The sequence below is a fragment of the Pipistrellus kuhlii genome, unplaced genomic scaffold, assembly GCF_014108245.1.
Source record: "Pipistrellus kuhlii isolate mPipKuh1 unplaced genomic scaffold, mPipKuh1.p scaffold_m20_p_2, whole genome shotgun sequence".
NCBI lineage: Eukaryota > Metazoa > Chordata > Mammalia > Chiroptera > Vespertilionidae > Pipistrellus > Pipistrellus kuhlii.
The window spans coordinates 178,615,062-178,637,657 of record NW_023425515.1 but is presented as its reverse complement, the minus strand read 5'-3'; the positions used below and the strand labels follow the sequence as shown (position 1 = coordinate 178,637,657).

The following is a 22,596-nucleotide window of genomic DNA, read 5'->3' as shown; positions in this document are numbered from 1 at the left end:
TAGGTGGTGGTGAATGCTGATGGTTATACTCTGTATGCCCCGTTTCCACACAGCACACAGCCCCGCCCTCTCGGCTCTCGGTTGTCAGACCTTTAAGAGACACCCTCCGAAGCCGTGGCTTAGAGTGTTCACACAGCAGTCCGCCTGAGTGCTGCTGTCCTGTGCTGTCCCGTCATCCTTACTGCACTCTGCGAGCTGGGGACCCACGTTAGAGACTTAGGAAAGTTAGGTGACTTGTTCACACTGCATGGAGCTGGGTCTCCACCCCAGCCTGACCTCAGTCCTCACACTGGACGCTGGTTCTTTCCCTTTGGGGAGCACCAGGATGCCCTGGGGTCTCACCCACGATGCAAGTGGTCAGTCTCCCAGTCCACCCACTTGGAGGCTGCAGGGAGGGGCAGGGAGGGGTGGGGATGGGGTCAGGCTCCTAGGACACGCTAATGCCCTAGAGCAGTGGTCAGCAAACCATGGCTCGCGAGCCACGTAAGGCTCTTTGGCCCCTGAGTGTGACTCTTCCACAAAATACCACGGCCTGGGCGAGTTTCTTTTGAAGAAGTGGCGTTAGAAGAAGTTTCAATTTAAAAAACTTGGCTCTCAGAAGAAATTTCAATCGTTGTACTGCTGATATTTGGCTCTGTTGACTGATGAGTTTGCTGACCACGGCCCTAGAGTGTGAGGACCAGAGCTCTCTCGTGCTTATCTCTAAAGTGGGTTTGCTCAAGATGGATCCCTTCTCTTCCTTTAAATCTGATTGTTTTAAACTTTCTGCTTCACGGTCCTCTATGTAATAAAATTATGCAATATTGCATGTATACAATTAAAAAGGTAATGTGCACATATTGAGGGTTGTCTGTTTAAAAACTTGAATTTGCTGACTAGTATGTGTGTGTGTGTTGGTGGTGGGGAGGGGAGGGCTGGGTCCTACAGAGAGAGAGAGAGAGAGAGAGAGAGAGAGAGAGAGAGAGAGGAGAGAGACACGGATGAATCTGAAGAGGCTCTTGCTCTCATGCAAGTGGATTTTCTTTTAGGTGGAGTAGCCTTTTCCCAGCTTGACCTGCACTGGGGAGGAGGCAGCACTGGGGCACCCTTACTGGGCCCTCCCCTATTACCCCAGTTACTCTGTTGAGGCCTCAGACAGAGGCAGTGGCTTGGGAGACCCCAGCAGGGAATTAAGCTAGACCGGGAGGATTCCAGTAGTGAGGGCTGAGCGAGTCTGGGCAGCTTCTCATTATTGGCATCTTTGACTAAGGTATGGACTCAGGGTGCATGTCTCCTGTTATGCCGAGGAGAACAGAGGAGAACAGAGGCCTAGAGAGGCTGAGAGTCTGACTACACAAAGGGTTTAGAGGCCCAGCACCAGCACCACCTGGGAGGTGGCTGGAAATACCCCACACCAGACCTTCTGCGGCAGGAGATTCGGGTGCACACGAGATGCTGAGAAGTGCCCTTTGGTCTCAGGGCCACACAGCTACCACTTGGCAGAGCTGTGACATGAACCAGGTCAACTTGACTCCAAGGATCAGATGGTTAAGCTCACTGCAAACCACCTTTTGCCCTGGAAATTCTTGACATCCACACTATTTGGATCTTGAAAGATACTCTTTGACCTTTGAAGTAGTGGTAATAATAATAGTTAGGCTGATGAAGTGCTGGCACTGAGCTTGCCTTGGTGCCAACCTCTTGGCATATATTACTTCACTCTTCACAACAGCCCGAGGAAGTCCTAGTGGAGTCTTTCCCGTGGTATAGACGGGAACTTGGAGGCACAGAGAGGGGAAGCGATTTGCCTAAGGGCACACCTGTTAGCAAGGGCTCCGCAGAGCTGGGGTTTGAACCCCCGGTGGTCTGACTCCAGGGCTCCTTGGGTCTGGGGTGGAGGAGTTCAGGGAGGACATGAACTTGAGACAGGTGACCTTGTTTGCTCTTGCTCCAGCCCTTCAGTACTTCTTATATGTAACCCCCATGCCCTTGTGATACCCTAGGTATCTCATTGGGCAGGGCCTCCTGGGCAGCTGTGGCCCTGGAGCAGGGATTAGGCAGGGGCGAGGCAGGGGTGGGGTCTGGCCAGTGCCTCTTCGCTGCCCAAGGGCCCTGGGCGTGGAGGATGAAGTAGCTCTTGGCATCTCTTCAGTGGGAGGTAATTCAGGTAAAGTGCTTAGCACAGTCTGTGGCCTTAGTAGGGTCTCAACATTTATTATTGACTTTAAGGATTTAAAAATATTTATCCAAGACCCATGAGTAACCGTGTTTATTTGCTCCCAACCTGAAGCCCTCCTCTGGGCCCCAGGCTCTGGGGGACTGAAGCAGATGGGGGGCTGTCCCTTCTGGCTGCCTCACATGCGCTGGGAGAGCTGACAAGACCCAGCCCCGGGTCTGGGGTTGCTGAGGGCCTCTGGGGCTTTGGGGGACAGGGCAGGATCACCCTGGGTTTTATTTTTCTCCAAACAACAGCTGGGTTGTCAGCAGATTGTGGGTAACTGTTCCCAATTTATGGATGGGGAGACCCTCTAGGCCCATAAAAGGAGTGTGTCCTCCCTGGGATCACACAGCAAAGATGGGTCTAGACCTAAGACACTGGTATCTCAGCTGTTTTTCTCCCCCCCCCTCCTTCTCCTCCTCCTCCTCCTCCTCCTCCTCCTCCTCCTCTTCTTCTTCTTCTAAAAAAATATATTTTATTGATTTTTAACAGAGGAAGAGAGAGGGATAGAGACCTAGAAACATCAATGAGAGAGAAACATCAACCAGCTGCCTCCTGCATACCCCCTCCTGGGTGCCCGCAACCAATGTACATGCCCTTCACCGGAATTGAACCCAGGACCTTTCAGTCCACAGGCCGATGCTCTACCCACTGAGCCAAACCGGTTTCTGCTTCTTTTCCCTTCTTGCTTGGGGACCGGAGGGCCAGGAAGTCCTGGGGAAAGGGTGGGGCCGTGCTGGGCGTGGGGTGTGCTTGTTGTGGAGAGAAGGGAGGAGGAGACCCCGAGGTCTCACTGCTCCCTCTTCTTCGTTCCAGGGTTACCACAGGTCAAACCACTTCATAGCCACTCAAGGTACCCGGCACGTCTGCCCTTGTGCCCCCGTGTGCCCCGCGTATGCGGAACGCCTTCAGCCACCTCTCTGCTTCCCTACCAAGCTGCTTGACTCTGTCTCTCTTCTGTGCCTGTCTGTCCAAGCCCCAATCTGGCTGTAGCTTCTGGAATCTGGCTGTCAGTCTGTACCTGCCTGTGCCTGTGTCTCCCTGATATGCCCAGTCCATCTGTAGCTCCCTGTCCCTCCGTCTGTCCCCAAGGCGGTGCATGCAAAGGGGCTAGCCAGACTCAGTCTTCCGAGCTGTGGGTTGTGTCTCAGTCTGGGGCCGCCTGGGTCCCTCTGGCTGTGTCTTTTCCTTCCGAGTGTCCATTTGTCCATCCTTTCTGAAGACTGGGGCCATGGCTCTGCTTGCTGGGTTCCATTCAAGATGTCCGAGGTCCCCAGCCAGGCCCTCCCTGATTCTGCGCGGCCCCAGGGCCCTCCAGGCCTGAGCTGGCAGCTGGTGGGGGTGTGGGTAGTGTGTGCATGAAGCCCCCCTGGGGACTCGGGAGCCTCCTGGCCGGGAATGCTGATGCCGGGCTGAGGGGGTGCTGACCCTGGACGGAGACCTTGCCTCGGGGACAAGCACCCTCTGTGCCTCCAGGGCCGAAGCCCGAGATGGTCTACGACTTCTGGCGCCTGGTGTGGCAGGAGCACTGTTCGAGCATCGTCATGATCACCAAGCTGGTGGAAGTGGGCCGGGTAAGCGGGCTGTGGGGCGAGGGGGCCTGGCAGGCCCGGGGGCAGCGGGGAGCCCGCTGAGCCTGCCCCGTGGGGACTCCAGGTGAAGTGCTCGCGGTACTGGCCGGAAGACTCGGACATGTACGGGGACATCAAGATCACGCTGGTGAAGACGGAGACGCTCGCAGAGTATGTTGTGCGCACCTTTGCCCTGGAGCGGGTGAGTCTCCTGTCGCCTGGGGACTTGGGGTGCCTGACGGGGGGAGGGGGGAGGGGGGAGGGCAGAGCCCACCTCCCCATCTTCCCCATCCCAGGAGCAGGAGGGGGGAGGAGGGCGTCACCACCCTCAGCTGCTTGGTACCTGCTGGGAGCACCGAGACTGGGTGCGAAGCTGTCTTTGCTGGCGACTCCAAAAGGAAGCCGAGGTGCTGAAGATGACGTGATGGCTGCTGGTAGTTGGTCTTGCTCTGTGCTGGACGCGGCCGAGCGTGTTACCTGTGCTGTTCCAGCCCCGGAGGCTCTCTAGGCTTGGCGTTTCCCATCAGCCCCTTGTCACAGACAAGGAAAGTGAGGCTCAGGGTGGTTACATCACCCATGAGAGGCCACAGGGCCAGTGGACGAGTCCTCCCACACATGATCCCTTTGGATCCTCTGTAAGCCCCTCTGTTCTTAGTCTTAGACCCGTGGTCGGCAAACGGTGGCTCGCGAGCCACATGCAGCTCTTGGGCCCCTTGAGCGTGGCTCTTCCACAAAATACCACGGCCTGGGCGAGTCTGTTTTGAAGTAGTGGCGTTAGAAGAAGTTTACGTTTAAAAAATTTGGCTCTCAGAAGAAATTTCAATCGTACTGTTGATATTTGGCTCTGTGGACTATGAGTTTGCTGACCACTGTCTTAGGCTGAGAGCAGAGTCAGAACAACAGCCTGGTGTGGGCGGTGGGTGCTCAGCGGTGCAGGGCAGGCATCAGGCAGGCTCTGCCCCAGTCCTGGGTAGCTAGTCTGGGGCAACGGCTTTCTCCTCCCTGAGCCCAGGTTTTCCCGCTTGTACAAGGGACGTCAGCACGCCCCCTCCCCTGCCCTACGTGTATTATTGGGGATAACTGAGATCCTGCTCGCCGCAGGGCCTGGCATACAGCAAGCGTCCAATAGCGGCCCGCCGGGACTAACTGCAGTTCCTGCTGTCTCCGCAGAGAGGCTACTCCGCCCGGCACGAGGTCCGCCAGTTCCACTTCACGGCGTGGCCGGAGCACGGCGTCCCCTACCACGCCACCGGGCTGCTGGCCTTCATCCGACGCGTGAAGGCCTCCACCCCGCCCGACGCCGGGCCCATCGTCATCCACTGCAGGTGGGCGCGGGTCAGGCGGAGAGGCCCGGAGCGGGCTGGTTCCAGGTCCCTCAGGACCCTGGGCGTTCTTCCTAACGAGAGAGAGAGAGAGAGAGAGAGAGAGAGAGGAGAGAGAGAGAGAGAGAGAGAGAAGAGAGAAGGAGAGAGAGAGAGAGAGAGAAAGAGAAAGAGAGAGAGAGAGAGAGAGAGAGAGAGAGAGAGAGCGCGAGCGCTCTTTGAACTCTGGCTCCAAGGTTGGCACCCTCATGTCCTTCCCCAAACCCGAGAGGCCCTTGGCCCAGTCACCAAGGAGACACCAGAGACAGAGAGGAGTTGTTGAGCTTGGCGGCACCAGGCACGACCAAGTTCTGTTGGCTTCCGTCCAGCAGGTGTCACCTACGCCTGCGTGCTAGGTGTGGCCCAGGTGCTGGGAAGGACGTTGCCTTCTCTCTTTTTTCTCCAAACCCAGGGACTTTCCTCACCCCTTGGCCCTCTCACCTTCCGCAGCTCTCCTGACTCCTGCCTTGGTTGGGTCCTGTGACCCCTACTGCCCTTTCTCTCTCTGCTCTGCTTCCTCCTCTGCTCATCTTCCTTCTTCCTCTTAAGCGGAAGCCCAGCGCCCAGGCCTGTCCCTCGCCCAACTGTTCCCTCCCCCACCTCCCCATTGGAGAGCTTCGCCGCTGGCCCGAGGCCCCGGGCCTCTGTGTCTTGTCCTGGCTCCTCTCCTTGGCTTCTTATCCGCTCCCCGCAGGCCACAAAGCAGGCTCATGCCACTGCCTGCGCTGCCACCGCACACCAGCTTCTCTTTGGTACCGTCTTCTTAGAATAAAACTTCATCCATGAATAATATACTTGAAACAACATGCACAAATAAGCGTATATATGGCATTATGAATTTTCATAAGTTGCACACACCCATGAAATAACCAGCACTACTCAGATCAAGAAACAACATTACCAGCACCTAGAAGGCCCCTGAGCCCCCTCCTCCCTCTCTGAGCAATCACTGTTGTGACCAGTCACTGTCCTGACCAATCACCATCCTGACCAATCACCGTCCTGACCAATCACCGCCCTGACTTCCGAACCATAGGTTGGTGGTGCGGTGTTTTTGAACTTGGTGTGAATGGAATCGTACGCTTTGGTGTCTGAATTCTTTCTCTCAACCTTATGTTCCCCAAGGTGGTATGTTACTCGCCTGGATGAATAAACCACAATGTGTTTATCGGTTCTGCAGCTGATAGGCGTTCGGGGGGTTTCCAGTTTTGAGCTATAGGAATAGTGCTGCTAAGGACATTCTATTGCAAGTTTTGTGGCCAACATACATACGCGTTTCTGTGGGTTATGTGCGTAGGAGTGGAATCGCTGTCTGCAAACACTCAGCTTTCGTAGATCCCTCTGGTTTTCTGAAGTGGTGGTTCTAATTTAAGCTCCCACCAGCAGTGTACGGGGGACCCAGTTGCTATATGTCCTCGACAACACTTGGATACTACTATTTTCAAGCTTGAAATCTTGTTGTCATCTTTGTTTAGTCTCTCCCCCCCCCGCCCTGCCCTTTACTCCCTTTCTGTCCTTAACTTTGCTCTAACCTGGTGCTCAGCACGAAGATTCCAGGGACAGATGAGACTCAGCTGAGCTCCCGGTGAGCTCCCAGTCAGGTTAGGGAGACAGTCAAAACCAATGACCACATAGCAGGAAGGGTGCTGGAGGGCTGTGAGTGGTGGGGCTTTGAGGGATGTGCAGGAGATTGGAGGCCTGTCCAGGAGCAAGAACAGCCTTGGATAAGCTCTGAGCATCACCTTTGTTTCTCCCTCCGATCGAAGTTGCCTTCTCCCTACCCTTTTCCCTCTCTCTTTCCCCAAGGCCCATCCCCAGCTCTGTCCTTACCTCCGCTCATCAGAACTCTTTCAGAGGTTTTCTCCCTGCCTCGTCCTTGCCCAGGGAGGGGGTCTCTCTGTGTCCCCATCCCCTGGGTGGTGGAGACATGGCCAGGTGTCCGGGACCTCTCTTTTCTGCCCCCTGGACCTGGGCTCCCTTCCCAAGGCCCTGACCCGGCCCGGGCCGTTCTCTCCCAGTGCCGGCACCGGCCGCACAGGCTGCTACATCGTCCTGGATGTGATGCTGGACATGGCCGAGTGTGAGGGCGTCGTGGACATTTACAACTGCGTGAAGACCCTCTGCTCCCGGCGCGTCAACATGATCCAGACGGAGGTAGGGGATGCGGCCCCCTCTCCGGGATTCGAGTCCTGGGTGCTGGCATCAGAGGGTGTCCTCACACTCTCCCCCTTCCTAGGTGCCCCTTTGTTCTTTCCAATCCCTGCCAACCTCTCGGGGTCTCCCAAACTCAGCTCCACTGTGTGTTGCTGGGTGAGGTCAAGTAGCAGGGGCCAAGGTCATAGGTTCCACAGTTAAGATCTGACCTGTCTGTACCCTGGCTAGCTGTGACTCTGGGCTGTCCCTGTACCATCAGAGCTGCTCACCGGGTTGTTATGGGGATGACATATAAGGGAGTGTGCCCATGAAGGTTGTTTTAAGTAGGGTAGGTCCAAGCTGTAGTAACACGTGGCTGGACTCCACATCAGCACACCCGTGCCTCAATCCTGAGCTTGCTTCCTCCTGCATCCACCCCACATTTCTCTTCCCCTCCTGGTTCTTCATAGTCTTTTTCTCCTGTGCTAGGAGCAGTACATCTTCATCCATGATGCAATCCTGGAGGCCTGCCTGTGTGGGGAGACCACCATCCCGGTCAGTGAATTCAAGGCTACCTACAAGGAGATGATCCGTATTGACCCTCAGAGTAATTCCTCCCAGCTGCGGGAAGAGTTCCAGGTGGGGCAGGAATGTGTACGTATGGGTGTCTGTAGGTATGTAGGTGTGTGAGTGTGTGTGTGTGAGTGTGTGAGTGTATGTGAGTGTGTGTGAGTGTGTGTGTGTGTGTGTGAGAGTGTGAGTGTGTGTGTATGTGTGTGTGTATGTGAGTGTGTGTGAGTGTGTGTGTGTGAGTGTGTGTGAGTGTGTGAGTGTGCGTGAGTGTACATGAGTGTGTGTGTGTATGTGAGTGTATGTGAGTGTGTGTGTGAGAGTGTGTGAGTGTGTGCGTGAGTGTGTGAGTGTGTATGTGTGTGTGTGAGTGTGAGTGTGTGTGTATGTGTGTGTGAGTGTGAGTGTGCGTGTGTGTGTGTGTGTGTGTGTGTGTGTGTGTGTTGGAGGTCCTCAGTGCCGTAGGAGTCAGAGATGGGATGAATAACTCAGTTTCCCTCCCGGGGCTGTGAGTAGGCCCAGGAAGTGCCGGATGCCACCGCCGTTCCTCTTCCCACTTCCTGTAGACGCTGAACTCGGTCACGCCGACGCTGGACGTGGAGGAGTGCAGCATCGCCCTGCTGCCCCGCAACCGAGACAAGAACCGCAGCATGGACGTCCTGCCGCCCGACCGCTGCCTGCCCTTCCTCATCTCCACCGACGGGGACCCCAACAACTACATCAACGCGGCCCTGACCGACGTGAGGGCCCGGGCGTGGGGTGGGCTCTGGGACTGCGTGTGTGTGTGTGTGTGTGTGTGTGTGTCCCCCTACCCCTGCATGGCCAGGAGCCAGAGAGTAGCACTGAGGGCTCTGGTTATGGGACCCTTTGTCCCTTCAGGAGTGACTCTCCTGTCCCCAGTGAGCTCTGTTCAGGACACCCCAGGCAGTCTCCCCCTCAGTATACCCTTGGCCTGAGTCGGGGTTGGGTGGCTGAGTCCAGGGAGGGCTGCAGGTTTGGACCAAGCAGAGCCCAGGGTAGGAGTGATTTGGGGGCTCTGGCTGGGAGGACAGGAGGGTTTGGGGTTGGGGTTTGAGACCTGGAATTGGAGCCAGAAGAGCTTGTGCTGGGGTGATCGAGGGGGAGCCGGTCTCAGGACATGGCCCAGGCTGTGACTTGCTTGGTCTGAGGGCTTAGGAGCCATTTAGAAGCCTCATCCCCTGCTCCAGCTCGGGGGCGCCACCTCCCGCATTGCAAGGAGAACGGGGGCTTTAGTCCCCAAGGAGTAACCCCGAGATGCTGCCGTCTGAGGGGGGAAGAGTCTGTGAGCATCGCCTCTTTCCTCCCCCAAATGGAACCAGTGGAGAGGTGGGTGCAGGAGACAGACTGGATCAACCCGGAGAATGTGACTTCCGACATGTGGCTGAGGACTGGCCCTCCTTCGCTCCCGAGTCAGGCAGATTTGTCCTGGAGACAGCGGCGCAGCCTCAGGCCACCCCTGCCACCAGGGACTGGCCTTTACATGTGGCAGGAGCAGGAGCAGGAGCAGGAGCAGTTGATCGCACACTCTGAGGACGGGCGGGCCTGGGAAAAGGGAGGAGGGGGCTGAGCTGAGCGTGCTCAGTCCTTGTCCCAGACTTGCCATGGGAGGCGTGCAGGAAGGTGGGCCCGTGACAGGCTTGCCGACTACTGCTGTCCCTCCGTGTGAAGATGAGGGACGTGGAGAGGGAGGCTTTTTCAGAGCAGGCATGAGCGAGAGGGCCTGGCTCCTGGCAGAGGGCCTTGGCAGGGAAGAGCAGGGGACAGGGGAGTTTCTCTAAAGAGGGAAAGCCCCCCTCTCCCCCCCTGCTTGCTTCCCAAGGGCTTCTTGGTGTGAGCTGAAGGCAAGGGGAGGAGTAGCCCCAGCCACTGAGGGAGAGGCTGGAGAGGGAGAGCCTTCGGCAGAGGATCGGCTGTGCCATGGCCGTGAGCGGCCCTGCTGAGTCCCGGCTTCCCTGCAGAGCTACACGCGGAGCGCAGCCTTCATCGTGACCCTGCACCCGCTGCAGAGCACCACGCCCGACTTCTGGAGGCTGGTCTACGACTACGGCTGCACCTCCATCGTCATGCTCAACCAGCTGCACCAGTCCAACTCCGCCTGGGTGAGGGCCTGCTACCCACGCCTCTGCTGTGCGCTCAGGGGCACATCCCGGAAGTCAGGGGTTGGATCCCAGCTCTGCCACCTATTGGCTGAGTGGCCTTAGACAGGTCATGCTCCCTTCTGGGGCCTCCTTTTCCTTGTCTGTAAATGAGATTGTCAGACTGGAGGAAAAGAGCTGCTTTTTATTAAGTCCCTGCTGTGCCAGGGACTCTGCTTTGCATTCTTGGGCTTCAGGTGAGAAGGTGAAGACCCAAGGTCACAGCTGGGAAGCACGGAGCTGTGCCCCTACTCTGTGTTGCCGCCTTCCAGAGCCGATTAGTTGCTGAACTAAACCGCCCATCATGGGGGTTTGAGGCAGAAAAAGTTCCAGACTCCTTACTTTCTGACTGTTCAGTCTAGGACATAGTTTGGGCCTTAGTTTCCTTCTCGTGAAATGGGCACCCTCAGAGCGCCCGGGATCATGGGGTTATTGTCAGGACCATGTCAGACAGAGGTAGGATGCTTAGCATGGGCCATGTCTAGTGCCCGGGAGGCTCTCCGTACGTGGCAGGGATGAAGGTGAGGGTGAGAGTTGGAGGATGAGTGACCCATGGAGGGAGCGGCATGTGCACAGGCCTGAGGGCGAGGACTTGCCGGGGACCCCCCCCCCCCCCCCAGCTGAAAGAGGAAGGCAGTGCCCTCTCCTTCTGGGTGTGGTCGGAGAGGGGAGCAGGGGAGCCTGGGTATAGTCGGAAAGGGAGGAGCATGGGGCCATCTCACTGGCGGAAAAATGGGCCCAGAATAAGGAGGAGCTGAGATTAGAAGCTGGGGCCTGGGACCATCTAGCCCAGAGCACTTGTGCGTCTGTTGTGGGGGCCCTGCCGCCTCTGTCCCCCTGCTGTCCCCAGCCTGTGGCCTGGAGGGGGGACATTTAGGTCCCTGACTCCATGGTGTGTCTTGGGCAGGTGCTGAGTGGTGTCCCAGCATCAAGGACACCCTACCTCTGAGCTGATGCTGGAGGGCAGAGCAGTGAGAGAGAAGGGGGGGTGGGGGATGGGAGGGCTGACGAGGCTGCCCCGGGGAGAGGCAGCCTGTGTCGGTGCCTGAGGGGTGGCTGTGGAGCACCAGGGCACCCCCTTGGAAGGGTTTGTCTCTGTTGTCCCGGGGGTGTCTGCAAACACACCGGCAGGTGTGCACTGCCGTCTGTGGTGAGTGGTGGAGGGTGGATGGACTCTGAAGACGAGTCTGGGGTGAGTGGGTGGGCCAGGGTGCCTGGGAGTCCCAGCGCCAGTGTGGAGGTTGGGGAGGGTGAGTGGCAGCTGCCCGGAGGCTCTGCTCAGCGCCCGTCTCTGCCCGTGCCGCCAGCCGTGCCTGCAGTACTGGCCGGAGCCGGGCCGGCAGCAGTACGGCCTCATGGAGGTGGAGTTCGTGTCGGGCACGGCGGACGAAGACCTGGTGGCCCGTGTCTTCCGGGTGCAGAACATCTCCAGGGTGAGTGATCCGGGAGCCCCAGGGTGAGAACGGGGGTGGCGGGAGGTGTGGCCTGTAAGGACCTCCTGGAGGTCACCGGGGCCCGTAACCCCGGGGCTCACGTCCCCCTGGCTGGCTGCCCACACCCCCAGCTGCAGGAGGGGCACCTGCTGGTGCGGCACTTCCAGTTCCTGCGCTGGTCCGCCTACCGGGACACGCCGGACTCCAAGAAGGCCTTCCTGCGCCTGCTGGCCGAGGTGGACAGGTGGCAGGCGGAGAGCGGGGACGGGCGCACCGTCGTGCACTGCCTGTGAGTGCGGGCCTGCCTGGGGGGAGGGGGGTGATGGGACGGGGTGGGAGGGGGCGGGAGGGAAAGATCCAGCGTGAGAGGCCGGCCTCAAGCTGGCACCAGAGCTCCTGGCTCCCGGTCGCCTGGCCCTGCCTTCCCTGGAGGATCCCGGCCAGCTCTGACCCTGCAGAACTGCCCAGCTCTCCGTGTGAGATGCTGGCCTTTGCCCATGTAATTAGGGCCCCGCCGGTGCCCTGGGATCCTGGAGTACACTTTTTAAGCCAATGGGTTTCTGGTCTTTTGTTCATGAATGCTCACATAAAACTTTTTCCACCTTTTCATTCGTTAATTAGTTAATTAGCTAACTAATTAACTCATGCTCCCATCCACGGTTCATTGGTGCACTCTTTTTTGCCGCAGCCACTCCTTCGCTGCTTTCAGACTTGCCAGCCCTTCCCGGCACCGGGCTGGGTGTGCTGGATGCAGGGACGGAGCCGGGTTGGGCCAGGCCTGCCTCTCAGGGGCTTTTAGTTCTAGTGGGAGAGGCTCTAGAGATGGGGCTGAGGCCTGCCCAGCCCCTCATCTCCCGAGAGGACTTTGCGTTTGTAGCCATGTCTGCATTGCTGGGGTGACCGGCATTCTCGGTAGTCATTTCCCATCCTGCTCACTGGCTTTGCTTGCTGCTCCGTTGCCCTCCTCTGTGGCTGTCTCATTTGTTCTCTGGTCATGTGCCTCTCTCCTTTGTCAGAATCAGCTGTGTCTCCTGGGGGCTGTCTTCCTAGATACCTTCAGCTTTGGATGTCCCTCTTAACCCAGACTCCGCCCCTTAACCTCCTGCTCACCTCTGGGATTTCCTTCCCCCTCCCCTCCCCTCCCCTCCCCTCCCCTCCCCTCCCCTCCCCTCCCCTCCCCTCCCCTCCTTTCCCTTCTCCTCCTCTCACCTCTGGGCTCCCAGCCCCTCCCCTCTGGGTTCCCAGACCCTGGCCCTGCTCTTTACCTTGGAGTTTACCCGGCTCCCCAAAGCCTTACCCCAAACCTTTTGTGTCTCCTTTAGAAATGGGGGTGGCCGCAGCGGCACCTTCTGCGCCTGCGCCACGGTCCTGGAGATGATTCGCTGCCATAACCTGGTGGACGTTTTCTTTGCTGCCAAAACGCTTAGGAACTACAAGCCCAATATGGTGGAGACCCTGGTGAGGTGCCATGTCCCCTGTGCCCAGCCAGTTCCATGCCCAGCCAGCCCCCTCAACACCAGTCCCCACAATTGGGCCTTGGGTCCCCCACAACTAGTCTTAAAAGGGGTCCCCATTTCCCCTTCTTTCCAAGACGGGCCGGGTCTCATGCTTGCCCTCTCCACCCTGGGCTCATGGCTCCTTCTCTCCTCTCCCCAGGATCAGTACCACTTTTGCTATGATATGGCCCTGGAGTACCTGGAGGGGCTGGAGTCCAGATAGCGGGGGCCCCTGGTCTGGAGCACCCACTGCGCACTCAGGGCCAGGCCCGCCGTCCCGACCGAGAGGAAGAGCTGTGTCCCCAACCCTGCTCCACCACAACCCCCGGGGAAGGCACCGGAGTCGGCGATGGGCCTTCTTGGTGCTGCCTTCACTGTGGGCAGGGCCTTTCGCCAGATGTCCCGTGGGCAGCCGGGGGGCCAGGGAGGAGCTGAGCCAGGCTGCAGCCCCGCCCACCTGCGCAGGGGGTCCTGCTGGCCTGCGCAGAGAGGCCTGGCACCGCCTGGCAGAGTGGCAGGAGCTCAGAACTGCTTGCTCTGGGGGACCAGGCTCAAGCCCTTGACTGTACCCCAGCCCTTGGTGGAACGAACGTGTGCCAGGCCCAGGTCTCACCCAGCATGGCTCCACACGGGCAGTGAGTGCATTGGGCTTTGGCATCTAGAAAGCCATCTGGCCGAGTCCCTGCGGCCCTGGGGAGACTGGGCTCTGCCCCGATTCGCCAGTGGGCACATCCGACGGAGGTCCCCCAGGGGGAACCGCAGCCCCTCCTCCACCGCTGGGAAATGTTGCTCATGATCCTTCCCACTTTTGCTTCCCTGACTTGTGCTCTGAGTTTCCCGATCCAGGATCTGCCCGCCCCTCCCCTGCCGATGTGAAGCCCCTCCCCTGCCTGACCCAATGTCTGCAGAATGAGACAACTCAGGCTCCTCTGCCCATACCTCCGGCCTCCCTGGCCGGGTCCTGCTCGGCCTGGCCGGTGGCAGTCTGAACGGGAAGGCCGGACAGCAGCCCATGGGGTTGAGGTGCCTGTGGCTCCCGATCAGGATGCCAGCTGGGGAGAGAGCGCTGTTAGACGAGGGGTGCTCCCCGCCGGAGGGAGGTTCGGAGGAAGAAGGAGGGGTGTTCGGGGAGGAGGATCAGTGCTTTTCTGTCTGTTTTTTGATGGGTGGGTGGGAGGATCTCTCTCAGACGGGGCAGGCCACACCCCCATTCCGTGCCTCAGATTCCCCACCTGGAAACTGTAGATATGACTACTGACCTACCTCGCAGGGGGCTGTGGGGAGGCAAATGCTGATGTTTGTAAAGTGCTTTGTAAATAAACGTGCTCTCTGAATGCCACCGAGCGGCCTTGTGTGTGTCTGACTGGCCCGCCCGGGGCTTGCTCGCCGGCCCCCCGCTTCCCAGCGCAGAGGGAGGGCCCTGGACTGGGGGTCAGGGGCCTGCGTGCTGGTCTGGCATCCGTTTTCCTGTAAAATGGTGGAGGTGTGGACCAGAGCATCCCTCAGGGTCCTTGCATTTGCAGAGGCGGTTCCAAGGGCCTCTGGCTCATTGCTGCCTCCTCCCAGGCCTCTTCACCAGGCAGGGAGTGGGCTCTATCCTGAGACCTCTGAGGGGCCCAGAGCTGCCTCTCCCGCTGGGGCCTGGGCCTGGTTGAGCTCTTTTAGGGGACAGTTTGGGAGGCTCAGGCTTTGGTGTCAGGCAGACGGGCCTCGCCAGCTGTGAGGCTCTGGGTGGCAAGTCAGCTGTCCTCCCCAGGCCTTGCTTTCCCACCTGTGAAATGGGGACAGTCCTGTTAGGAGCAGAAGACATCGTGGTTGAGGTTCTTGCCCGGTGCCAGATGGGCGGAAAGGGCTACTTGTGCGCACTCAGCAGAGAGGAGAAAAGAGAGAGGAGACAAGAGGAGACAGAGGAGTCACCCATCTGGGGATGGTTGTCCTACTGCCCACGGTCAGCCCAGGCCCAGCCCGAGGCTTCCTCAGGGGCTGGAGGGGAGAAGGCATGGATTGGCTGGTAGGGACCCGAGTTGCTCCTGGTTCTCACAAACTTGCTATATGACCTTGGGCAAGATCCCATCTCCCCCCCCCCCCCCCCCTTGTTTCTGGGCCTTAGTTTCTTCATGTGGAGACTGGCTCTCTGATGTACTGATTCTGGCTGCCTCTCTGTGCCTCAGTTTTTCTATTGGTTAAAGGGAAGGGCCTATTCTAGCCACACAATTCAACCTCCTTTAATCTGAATTAAAAATGCATTAGTTAGGGTCTCGCTTAGCTAGACTGGCCTGCTCACACTCATTCTGCACTGACTGCTGAGCCTTACGTGGTAGGTCACAAATGTATGTGTCCGATACTTGCTAAGCAACAGAACGTGACGTGCTCTGACCGATAGAATGTGGCGTAAGTGGCGTCAGATTCTGGATCCTAAACCTCCAGGGGCACTGCAGCTTTTGTCATGCCCTTCTGGAACTCTGCTCGGTAAGGAAGCCTGGACAGCCCACCTGAAGACTGAGGGCACATGGAGAAGCACTGATGCAACCTATGAGTGGCAGACACCAGCTGTCAGACCTGCGAATGAGACCATCTTGGAACTTCTAGACTCGCCGGCCTGTCAGGTGAGTCGTAGCTGCGTGATTAAACTTAGCAAAAACTGTCTAATCAGACAGAACTGGGAGAGGTAATAAATTGTTCTTTCTTTTAAAACAATATACATTTTTGGGATTGTTTGTTATGCAGCAAAAGCTAACTGATACATGCGTTCCAGGCAATGTGGATACAGCTTTACCCTTTGCCCATCAGGTATTGACCTTCTCAAGGGCAAGGAGTATTTCTTTGTTCATTTTATTGTGCTCATTGGCCAGCAAAGGGCTGATCTTGGAGCTGGTTGCTCGAGAAATGATGGCATGAGGGAGAACAGGAGGGAGGGAAGGAAGGCAGAAATGTGGTTGTGCCAATCTGTATGACTAGTGGCCTTCCATGGCCTTTCAGAGGAGCTGGGAAGGTAGGCTGTGTGTTAGGAGGAGCACTAGCTCCAGAACCAACACACTAGCTCCGCATTCCTCCAGCTGGTGACCTTGATCAAATGCCTTAACCACTCTGCTTCCTAATCTAGAAAATCAACATAACAATCCCTACTTGCAGGATTGGTAGTGGAGTGTAGAGATAAAATGCTTAAAAAGAGCTAGCATAGTAAAATAAAATAAAATAAAATAAAATAAAATAAAATAAAATAAAAATAAGCACCCTAAAACTAGCCAAGTTACTGCCCCTCCATAAATGCCATTTCATATGATACTGTTGAAGGCCTTGGCTAATAAAGATGGCCACCATCACTTTCTGTTTAGCACTGTTAGATGTTAGATGCCTTGTGCCTTTTTCTCTTAATTCATACAACAGCTCTTTGGAGTAGGCATCCCTCTCCTTTCTTTGAAAGACGAGGGAATGGAGTCTCAGAGAGGCAGTTTACTCACCCAGAGTCACAGTCAGTCCATGACAGAGTCCGGAGTTGAACTTGAACCCACATTGAAGCTGACTACAGCCTGGGCCTTCAATCACCTTGCTCCACGGACGATCTGGGTGGTGTCAAAAGCCAGGGGATCACTTGGTGCGACACCACATGAGTCATGTGTGAACTGGGCACTGATTCCCAGAGGCTGTGAAATGTGTCAGCGGTGGTGGCCTCTTGGACAAGGCGGCCTAGAGCACAAGAAGACGAATGGTCCACGGGCCCAGCCAGCGTGGGGTAGAAGCCCTACCCACCCAACCCCGGCAAATAGGATTCCTCTAAGTGTGGATGGGCCAGCTGCCTGGCGCTGCCAGCAGCTAAATTTGTTTCTTTATGTCATAATAAATCTCCTGTAGGAACCTGCCAAGGCAATTATTACTTCTCATGGCCTCTCTGCTGGCCTCCGATGGGGACATGTTATATATCCTGGGCACCCAGGAGGTGGAGCCGTGACTTTGATAGATGCTCAGGCCATTTGCAAGGCCTTAATTGAGAGCAGGCCCTGGCGGCCCCCCTGTCTCTGGGATCCTGCTGACCACCCATGGCTGTCTCCTGATGGACAAGGGTTTAATGGACAGCCCCATGGCTGAGGGCTGTGCAGAAATAAGGGTGTCATCGCATGGGCTCCAGAACCAACAAGAACCTACCTTGCCATGTGTGGAGAGAGCAGGGACCCTGTGTCTGGGGCCCTTAGTCTGAGGGCCTCCTTTCCAGGGGAACACTGAGGCAGGTTCCGACTCTCAGTGGGCCTCGGTGCCTCCTCCGAGAAATGAAAGAAGAAGAAACCACAGGCTGAGGTGCCCTGAGGCAGTGGGAGGCTGGGCTGTGTGGATTGGATTGGAAGGACCTATGGTTTCAGCAGGTGCAGGCCGCGCTGGTGCAGGACGAGGGCTTTGGACACAGTGATGTAAAACAGCAAAGCATTACTTGGTGCGGACAACGCATGGGGCGTGGTGGTAAGTGCTCTGTGTGTGTTGTCATGCCAGCTTCCAGTGAAACCTGGGAGGGAGGGTCGGTTACCCCCATTTTAGAGAGGAGATAGGCTCAGAGGCTGTAAGCATCTTGCCCAAGGTCACACAACCACCAAATGTCCAACACACGGCAGCAGCCAGTGATATTTTGAAAAAAAATAAAAAATAAGCCAGGTCACATCACTTGCCTGCTCTCACCCTCCAGTGACCTCCTACTGCTCTGAGTAAAAGCTGAGCTCCTGGCCCTGACTTTGGAGGCCTTGTCTGATACGGCTCGCTCTCTCTCTCTCTCTCTCTCTCTCTCTCTCTCTCTCTCTTTCTCTCTTTACCTCTCTCTGTCTTTTTCATTTTTGTTGATTTCAAAAAGGAAGGGAGAGGGAGATAAAACATCAGCGATGAGAATCATTGGTTGGCTGCCTCCTGCACGCCTCCTACGGGGGTTATTCAGCCCGGGCATGTGCCCTGACTAGGAATCGAACCATGACCTCCTGGTGCCTAGGTTGACGCTCACTCACTGAGCCACACTAGCTGGGCTACCTTTGCCCTTTCTCTGACCGTGCCCCCCTGGCCACATTTCTTCTCTTCACTTCACACTCCTTGCCTGGATGCCCTTCACTAGTCTCCTTCTTAGGATCCAGGCCTCAGTTCAGATGGCCCCTCCTTCAGAGGTCCTTTCTGATGGCCCGAAGTGCCTCCCTGCCCCACTGTCCCTGTCCCTCTCAGGGCCCTGCCCCCTCTGACCCTAGCTGCCTTCTCACAGTGGGCACTCAGCTTGCTATTCATTGGTTGGCTGTTCCCTGCCTCTCCCACCAGACGGTGAGAGAGCTGGGCCCTGTGGGCCTGGCCCTCTGTGCCCCCTGCACTGAGCATGGTGCCTAGCACAGACTCAGTGAATATTTGTTGAGTGAATGAAAGGTGCAAGGCCAGAATCCAAACCGTCTGCCTTCCTTAAAGCCCACCTTTAAGCGCATTATTTTTGGTCTTCCAGATGGTCCCATGGCTGGATGCCATGAGCTGGGTTCCAGGGCTGGCGCAGCCACCACCATGCTGGGTGGCCTTGAGCAAACATCTGCTGTCTTTGGAGCTCAGTCTCCCGCTCTGCCCAGGGAGGAGGTGGGACGAGGTGCTCTTTAGGAGCCCGTTCCAAGGAGGTGCCACTGGTTCAACATCAGTGACACTGGCAGGGAATGTAATCAATAATATTGTCATAACTATAATTTTGACAATATCATGCAACTATTGTGATGACAATAATATTGTCATAATCATAACTATATATGGTGCCAGCTGGGTACTAGACTTACTGGGGGTGATTGCTTTATAAGTTATTTAATGTCTAATACTTGAAACCAATAGAATATTGTATGTCAACTGTAATTGGAAAAAAGAATGAACAAACAAACAAATATATAATAAGCCCACATTAACAGGGCTGATGTGGCTCAGTGGTGGCAGGCCACTGGCCTGAGATCTGCTTCCTGAGTCTGGTGAGACCGTGGGTGTGGCCTGGGCTGTGGTCTGATGGGCCTGGGCACTCACCCTGGTAGGTCCCTACATCATACTTAATGCAGTCATTGTCCCTAATTGTCCAGAAATCCTGAGAGGTACGTATTACCAAAACCACTTGATAGACAAGGAAACAGGTTCAGGGAGGCGAGGCTAATTACTTAAGGTTCTACAGCGAGAAAAGAACCAAAGCAGGATTAGAAGCCATGTCCCTTGGCTCCAAAGCCTTTGCTCTTGGAGTCATCACAGACGTGCTGAGACGTCTGAACCTGAACCCGTTAACTTCTTGCAATCTTTCTTGTCCGTGACTCAGTCTGCCCTCTCAACACCGGCTCCGCCAGGCTCAGCACAGGCAGCGGAGACAGACTTAGCGGAGGCCCACAGGCAGGCAGCTTCCCAGACCCGGTCTAGAAGCCCTGCCGGAAATGCTGTTGAATGAGTGTCTGAATATCAGGTGAAACTGCAGATGGTGGGGTGTGGGGCGAGGGGGGTGGGGTGGTGAGTGAGCAGGAGCCAAGGAACTGAGAAAGCCGCTTCAAGAAAAATAAAATGCATCTCAACTCACTTCCTACTGGCTCCCAGGGGTGGGAGCGGGAGCCTGCCCAGGAGTTTTATTTTATGTTCTTTTGAAAGCAGAACAATGTGGCTTTCTTGAGCCATGCTTATTATGTGACTGCATTCTCTTTTTGGAGAGGGCTGGGAAACAGTTCTCTCCCCGGGGCTCCAGCCCATGCCTGCCCCTCGCCCCAAAAGGCAGAGCTTCTTTCCCTAGTGAGCCCTTCGCTCTTTCCATACCTGCCTCTCCCCAATGCCGGTTATTGATTTATTGTCTCTGAGCTCCAAACACACCCTTCTTTGCCCTGCTTGGTGATACTGGAGCCGGACCCTGTAAGAGTTCTTTTGCCTGCTGGAGCAATGATAGGCTTTGCCAGTAGAGGGCGCAAGAGAGACACTGTAAGGTGATAGCAGCAGGAAGGCAATTTTCCAGATTCTGGTCCTCCCTCGATTGAATCAAAAACAACCCTGTACAGGAGCCAAAACCTCAGTGACTCTTGTAAACCAGCTCCAGATGTACCATCAGGCCTCACTTTCCTGAAGGCCCCTTCTACAGACCAGTGCTAGCCCACACTCCCGGGCAAGTTTCTTAGCCACTGGGGGCTGCATGTTCTTGTGGCCATCCCACCCTCATTGAGGAGGTCTGAATCAGTCCTCAGGGAGGACCTTCTCCTCAGTCCTTAGCTCCTTCACTATTCACTCTCCCTCAGCATGGACATAGTAATTTCTTTTATTTTTTATTTGCAGAACACCTTTTCTTCTGGATGCTTTTTTCCTGCTACTTCTGGGTCTCTTAGCATCCTCTTTTACCTCCGTTAGTAATTAACTACCCTTTGCTAGTTAATTCTTTATATCACAATTTTCATATTAAAATGACGGGCTATGAGCTCTGTCTCCTGTCTGGATTGGATTGGTATGGAGTCAGGAGCAGGGGTGGTCCCAGGAAACAGACCCTCGAAAGTGCAATTTTGATTGGTTTTGTTGCCCGTGGACTCGAGCGCAGTGCCGAGCTCCCTGCCAGTGGGGCCTGGGATGCTAGCAATCCACAGCACAGTAGCATCGTAACTATGCTATCATCGGCGATGGATTTTGATGTGATGCCCGCTGAAGACAGTGTCTTGGGAGCCAAAATGACCACTCCACCTGACCATCACATTAGTGATTACGACGGCAAGAACTGTGATGTGGGACTGATTCTTGAACGCACTGAAGCACTCAAGAAAAAACAAAAGGAGTTCAGGCTAATTAGCTCAAATCCTGGTTTGAAAAACCACAGAGCTTCCATGAAAAAAAAAAAAAATCTCTTATTTCCTGTAGCAATGGAGCTGATATTGATGAAAATAAGGTATTTACTTGTGTGGGTCACAGGAGGAAAGCACCAGTTACATTTACAGCACTGCCAAGTCGTTCACATGAGAGATTGGGTATAACTTAGGAAAGAACTCCTGTATTGGGCCTCTGACTCAGGAGGTGAGGGCAATTACGAAAGGAATTCTGGAAAAAAAAAAAAAAAGCAAGTTTCTGAAACTTCCTTTCTCTACCATGATAGGTCACTGGGAGCACTTTCTCTATCCCGGGAGAAATTTTAGGGATTGGTGAAGCCTAGACTATACAGAGGTGATCATTCCTATTTTGTCACCATTTAACTTGCCTGCTGGCCTGTGCAGAGGTTGGATAGGTTTTGGAAAATGACTAGAATATAGAGATTTGTGTCCTTCATCAGGTGGTGACTCCAACTGCAGCTTCTGTCCCAGAAATGGTCTTTCCTGGAGCCACTCAGTATAACACTTGGTATATAACCACTGACATAGCTACTGCCATATGAATTTGTGAGGACTACCAAAAACAGTTTGCTTTTACCTGAAGGGGCCAACAGTACACCCTCACAGTCTTTTTTATTTAAATTTATTTTTATTGATTTTTTACAGAGAGGAAGGGAGAGAGATAGAGAGTTAGATACATTGATGAGAGAGAAACATTGACCAGCTGCCTCCACACAACCCCTACTGGGGATATGTCCACAACCAAGGTACATGCTCTTGACCAGAATCGAACCTGGGACCTTTCAGTCCGCAGACCGATGCTCTATCCACTGAGCCAAACCGGTTTTGGCATAATGTGGCCATCTTGACATTATGCAAAAACATTGCACTACATTGATGACAAGCTGATTGCATCTGATGAACAGGAAGTACCATATGGAGGGAAGGACCACAACATTTCAGAGGTTTGTTATCTTAGTGAGGTTTCTGAGGGTTCAATGGTATGAAACATGTTGAGACATTCCCTCCAAGGTGAAAGTCAAATTGCTGCACCTTATACTACCAACCTTAAAAAATGAGGGTGGGCTTGGCAGGCTTTTGGATTTTAGAAGAAACATATATCACATTTGGGTGAGCTGCTCTGACCCATTGATAAAAATCCTCAGTGAACTGCCAACTTCGAAGGCTCTGTAGCAAGTAAAGGCTTCCATAAAAGTCGTTCTACCAGCTCATGCTGCAATCCAGGAGACCCAGTGATTTTCGGAAATTTTATAGTAAGTATGGATGCTATATGGAGTCTCAGGCAAGTCCCCAAAGAGAGATGACAAAACAGACCTCTAGGATTTGAGTATCCGTTCCTTCTTCTGTAGCTAACATTCATTCTTCTGAGAAATAGCTTCTAGCTTGCTCCTGGACAGTGGCAGAGACTGGGTGCCTAACTGTGGGACATCAGGGGTCCTCAGCCTGAGATTCCCATTTAGGATCCTCATGACACAACTAGCTATACGTGGAGCTTTGTGAAGCAGCAATCTACCATCAGACGGGAGTGATGAGAAAGAGACTACACGTGGGCAACTCCGGAAGTTATGAAGTTATATGAGCCAATGATTCTGACTCCTGCTTCATTGCTTCCTATTTCTCAAACATACCTATGGCTTCCTGGGGGAGTTCCTTATGACCAGTTGACTGAGGAATAAAAACTCAGGTCTGGTTTACAGCTGGTGTTATACAATAGGCTACTCCCATCCAAAACAGAAGACTGCCACCCCATGAGGAGTGGCCCTGGGGGACAGTGCTAAAGAACTGTTTGTTTGTTTTTTTTCCCCCCAGTGGGTAGAACCTTAACTAGTATATTTGATTGCCATCTTGGAATTAGAGCTGGCCGGAAG

The 22,596-nt window shown here is 55.1% G+C and overlaps 1 protein-coding gene across 7 annotated transcripts in view; it reads left to right on the top strand.

Annotated features, from left to right (window-relative positions):
* PTPRU (protein tyrosine phosphatase receptor type U) overlaps positions 1–14,256 on the top strand; it is a 77,531-nt gene extending 63,275 nt beyond the window's left edge. For 6 of the 7 annotated variants that reach the window (XM_036448010.2, XM_036448008.2, XM_036448013.2 and 3 more), the window contains 12 exons: positions 3,014–3,050; positions 3,674–3,771; positions 3,854–3,970; positions 4,939–5,093; positions 7,148–7,283; positions 7,752–7,901; positions 8,399–8,572; positions 9,812–9,952; positions 11,296–11,421; positions 11,553–11,710; positions 12,744–12,879; positions 13,078–14,256. In XM_036448010.2, coding sequence (XP_036303903.1) covers positions 3,014–3,050; positions 3,674–3,771; positions 3,854–3,970; positions 4,939–5,093; positions 7,148–7,283; positions 7,752–7,901; positions 8,399–8,572; positions 9,812–9,952; positions 11,296–11,421; positions 11,553–11,710; positions 12,744–12,879; positions 13,078–13,140 — 1,491 coding nt within the window. In that variant the 3' untranslated portion in view covers positions 13,141–14,256. The remainder of the gene's footprint in view (positions 1–3,013; positions 3,051–3,673; positions 3,772–3,853; positions 3,971–4,938; positions 5,094–7,147; positions 7,284–7,751; positions 7,902–8,398; positions 8,573–9,811; positions 9,953–11,295; positions 11,422–11,552; positions 11,711–12,743; positions 12,880–13,077) is intronic. The other variant, XM_036448012.2, reaches the window with a different exon arrangement.
* The last annotated feature ends 8,340 nt before the right edge of the window (positions 14,257–22,596 follow it).